The sequence below is a fragment of the Carex rostrata genome, chromosome 32 (genome assembly GCF_964058835.1).
Source record: "Carex rostrata chromosome 32, lpCarRost1.2, whole genome shotgun sequence".
NCBI lineage: Eukaryota > Viridiplantae > Streptophyta > Magnoliopsida > Poales > Cyperaceae > Carex > Carex rostrata.
Genome location: NC_135949.1, coordinates 701936 through 707009, shown reverse-complemented (window position 1 = coordinate 707009; position 5074 = coordinate 701936). Strand labels below are relative to the sequence as shown.

The 5074-nt window shown below is 37.4% G+C and overlaps 1 protein-coding gene across 1 annotated transcript; it reads right to left on the bottom strand.

Moving 5' to 3' along the window:
* Nucleotides 1-3964: 3964 nt before the first annotated feature.
* Nucleotides 3965-5074, bottom strand: LOC144547753 (uncharacterized). Its single transcript, XM_078296449.1, has one exon. The coding sequence runs from the start codon at nucleotides 5072-5074 to the stop codon at nucleotides 3965-3967; it is 1110 nt and encodes a 369-aa protein (XP_078152575.1).

The following is a 5074-nucleotide window of genomic DNA, read 5'->3' as shown; positions in this document are numbered from 1 at the left end:
TAGGTTGTTTCAAATAACCGATCCTAATAGTATCAGGATCGGTTTTTTATAAACAACCGATCCTAATATATGCTAATTAGGATCGGGTGTTTGTTAGAATCGATCATGATACTATCAGGATCGATTTTTAATAAGAACCGATACTAAAAGTTCATAAATTAGGATCGGTTGATCAAAAAATCCGATCTTATTAGTTTTTAGGATCGGTTTTATTAATAAAAACGATCCAGATAGGTATTAGTATCGGTTGTTTCTTATAGCCGATCCTGATTCCAGTTTTTTCACTAGTGATAGCAGATTTATTTCTCTCTTCTCCTTCCTGCGCAGTACGCAGTTTCTAATTCTTCCCCTTTCTCATTTCTTCTCCTCCGCGGCTCCGCCTTTTCACTCAAATCGAATGGGACTGCGTCGATTGAGATTCCTTCTCCTGCGCCTGCGCTTGCGCCGATTAAGATTTGAGACCCCCAAATAAAATTTTTGCGATTGAGACTCCCTCCTATGAAACTCGAATGGCACAGCATAGTTCAGGTTAGTGAGAAATCGGAAATTTTTGCTTTGAATCGGCTCAATTCGGAAAATTGACCGATTCCGTCACTGTTCATCTGATTTTCTTTGAAAAAATTGCACAAACTCGAGAATCGGACAAAAATTGGCTCGGTCCCGTCCGATTCCGAGTTGAATCGGCCGATTTTTTGAACTATGACGTGAACAGTACCATGCAATAAACCACTGCATTGAATGAGAGCATTTATGAGAATTGATTTTCTTCCCTGATTTCTACACAATACCTTTATACAAACAACTGCCTTTTCCTATAACCACTACTATTCTTATTACCTACATCCCTGGTAACTACTACAACACCCACTCTCCATACTCAAATCCTTTTTGCTACCAGAAAAAATGATGAGAATGTTCCCACTTTGCTCCCAGCAAATAGAACAAGGATGTGTGTATCTTAGACGGAACAAGATACATCAAGAACTAACTGACAAACTCAACAGATCCATCATGGTAATAGCTCATGGCGACAACCAAAGTGGAGGAGGAACGATAACTGAGGTTCTGCATTATCTGGCGTCAACATATCTCAGAAGGCAATTAGATTTTCCTACTCTGAAACACTCTACTGACACTTTTCTCGTAGAACTGCCACCTGAACTCAACCAGGAGCTGGTCATAGAGGCCAGAAATCTGTGGGGCTTCCACACTGAATGGTCCTTCCACCAGTGGGATGTAAATGAGAATGCCGGTTTTGAACCAAAGTGGTTGGTTTAGAGTGCGGCTAAGGATAGACAAATTCCCGTTGGATTTTTGGCACAAATCATACATGCAGCAAGCACTCTCTCAATGTGGTGAAGTGAAGTGTTACACATAGAAGAACAGTTCATTGTAGGCACCGACCGCACTCATCTACTCTTGGATATGACTTGCATCGACCCAAAGAGGATACCGTACTCATCACTACTACCATACGGGAAGAAATGGAAAGAGATATACATCACAAATTCACAATCCTTGGCTGGGAATACAATCGCTGGGTGCCGGATGATGCACGGTTGTCACCACGGGAACAACAACTACTCTCTCTGGAACACGGCAGGACACCGGATTTTCCAAGGATAGCACTGATAGCCGCACAAGGAAAAATAAACCAATTCTACAACACCCCGCCACCACCGACCCCCCCAGAGTCACCATCTTACTTCTCTGATGAGGCAACTGAGCATAACCTAGCAGAATACACCACGGAAAGCCACAGACAATCAGAAAACATGGCTAATCTGCGAACAGGGCCCCACACAGGAGAAGTCAACAAAAACAACTGGACCTCTGCAAAAGCCGACCACACACAGGACAAGAAAGCCGGTTTTGGCAACAATCCTCTTCCCAAAGAAGGTGAGGCAAAAGTTATAATTAATATGGGTGAGGCGACAACACCATATATATCAGCAGTGCATACTCAAAGCAACGGTAAAAGTGGGTCAATTCTCGATTCTGGAAAGTGAAGTGGGACCGCAAGTTTACACCCAAACGGTTCCGGATTTTTTTCATAAACCATAATTCAAAAAATTAATGTTATGGAACCAATATGATTACTTTTTTTTTTTTCAAAAAGCATAAAGACCGTGGGTTTCCCACTGTTTCTAAATTTTTTTTTTCCAGACTGTGAGAACCACACGGTCTTGCAAATTTTTTTTTTTTTTGATTTTTCCACACTTTCACGAAAATTGCCACAGAAGATCTGGTTAAAACTCTGAAGACCGTGGGAAGGGTACGGTCTACCCAAATTAAACTCAAGACCGTGGGAACCCCACGGTCCGAGAGTATTTTTTTTTTATCCCGAGACCGTGACTCTCCTTCCTCACTGTGTCTCTTCCCTATTTTTTTTCCCTTTTCTTTCTTCCTACCTTTCTTCATCTAATTTTTTTTTTGTACTCTCATAATTAGAGTAATTTTTATTTTAATTACATAAGTTAGTATATTTTTGAAAGAGGAACAAAATGAGCTTCAGATCTACAAATTTCGTTAGGTAAATATTTAATTCTTTTATTTTTGATAAATAATCTGCAATTATGAATAAATGAGTAGAATATATTGTTTATGTAGTATAAATGGTTTATGTAGTAATTGTAGTATAAATAAATGGTTTATGTATAATTTTTTTCTTTTTTGTAGTATAAATAGTTTATGTGTATTTTTTTATTAGTATAAATGGTTTGTGTTGTAATTGTAGTATAAAAAAATAGTTTATGTAGTAATTTATTTGCATGTAGGTTTTTTTAATATGCATGTAGTAATTGTTGGATGATTTATTTATTTGCATGTTTTATGTAGATGCATGGTTTATTTGCATAGTTTTTTTTAGTGTAGATAAATGTAGTAATTTTTGGATTATTTATTTATGGTTTATGTAGATGTATGGTTTATGTGCATGTATATTTTTTTAGTGTACATGCATGTACTAATTATTGAATGATTTATTTATTTGCATAGTTTATGTAGATGCATGGTTTATGTGCATGTAGTTTTTTTTAATATACATGCATGTACTAATTGTTGAATGATTTATTTATTTGCATAGTTAATGTACATGCATGATTTATTTGCATGTAGTATAAATAAATTGTTTATGTTTATTTTGTTTTTTAAGTAGTATAAGTGGTTTATGTAGTATAAATAATGTAAAGTAATAGAATGAATGTGAATTTTTGATTGGGTTTGCATATTATGCCTGTCAATATTGAATGTTAATTTTTTTTTTATGTATTTATTTATATTGCAGTGAAAAATGCAAAGAAGTGAAGAATCTTTATTGCAGTTGCCTCATGCACAACATCAATCACATGCGGCAACTGTAAATGTGTTTGTTTAATATCGGTTTGGATTTAAATTTACTTATTAAATTCTTGAATTCAAATTTAATTTTTGGTTAAACTTTTTTTGCATGACAATTATTGTTCCAGCCTGATCATGCACTGCGTCCTGGAGCTTTGCAAATGCACATTGACTATCATGAAACTATGAAAGAAGGTTTGAAGAATTTAGGATTGTATCAGATGTTGAAGTCCACCACTGCCAGATCGATAAAGAGTTGATCACTGCTCTCGTGGAGAGGTGGAGGCCCGAGACCAATAGTTTTCATCTTCCGGTAGGGGAGTGCACAGTGATATTGGAAGATGTTAGCTGTTTGTGGGGCTTATCTGTTACCGGTAAACTATTTTTTGCTGCTAATTTAAACTTTTGTTATTAAATGAAATTTTATACTAGTATAATTTTGTTTAACATCTATGTTTACAAGGAAGGCTATCTCTGGATGTACCGATGATAATTGGTCACAATTGATCCTAGATTGCCTAGGACATGAAGTGTACGATGGTTATGAATGGGATGAGAATGATTTTTATCATAAAAAGGTTGAGAATTCGGGTCAACCCAATGAGAAAATATCAATCTTACAAAACTATGTGCGTCTTGCATGGTTGAGAAGAAAGTTTGGAAATACGGATTTGGATGGAGAGGAGGACCAGGATGTTATCAGTCGGCACACACGAGCCCATGCCACACGGGTGAAAATACGGATGCCCATTTTTGTAGATGGTTCGTGCTCAATTACGTATTTTGTTCCTGGAGTAGACATCTGGATTGCACCGAGCAAGGAAGGTAGCAGTTCGTAGGCTTTTTCCCAAGAACCAAATAAATCAGCAATAGCCAACTCCCTCCCTCTCCAAATCTTGTTGTATGAAGGCTCAACCATTTTGTATATATTTCTAATTGCAAATCGACATGCTTTAATTGACATCTCCAGGTCCTCCTTTAGACCAGGTTTGATTACATCTGCAATCATCCTGGCAGTCAGCTGACAACTGTCTACTTTACAAGCAATATTGTAACAATTGTGCTCGTCTGGGTTTGTTGCAATTGTCCAATTTTCCGTCTCAGTGGTTTTTGCGTATACCCTCCATGGACACCCCTCTGCTCTATATACAACTACATAACCAGTACGATTGGTATATTGTTGTTGTAATTCTAAGTTATTATCTAGGGCAAATGCACCCAACTGGGATTTAAGATCGGCTTTGGATTCAAACATCTGTCCCACTGAAAATTGACCGTCAATTCTGGGTGGATAACCAAAAAATGCTTCATCCTTGTACGACATCAGCACATCGTCATTAAATGCCGGAAAAAGATGCTGCAATCCTCGATTAATAAAGGGAATAGAATTTACCCACTCCTTTATTACATCTTGCATTCTAATTTGATCCTCCATTTCAGCCATATCATCTTCCCCGACAGCTGAGCCACCAAGGTCAGAGTTTGTGTCCGAGCTAGTATTATTATTCATCTCGTTAAAACGAGTTACCAAATCATCCACTATCGGGATTTCGGGTGGGTCATCACAATATATGGGTGAATCAGACACCGTTGTGTCTCTACTACTTCTAGGTACACTACCCGGATATGGGTCATAATTGGTATGACTAACAACTAGTACTGACTCAACCACTAAATCAAGAAGTTTAAAATTCAATACCGGAGTGGCATATTCAAGCATCATGTGCCATATCAT

Bases quoted from the DNA above. Each gene is read 5' to 3' on its own strand.
- LOC144547753 (XM_078296449.1), bottom strand. From the start codon at position 5,074: ATGATATGGCACATGATGCTTGAATATGCCACTCCGGTATTGAATTTT.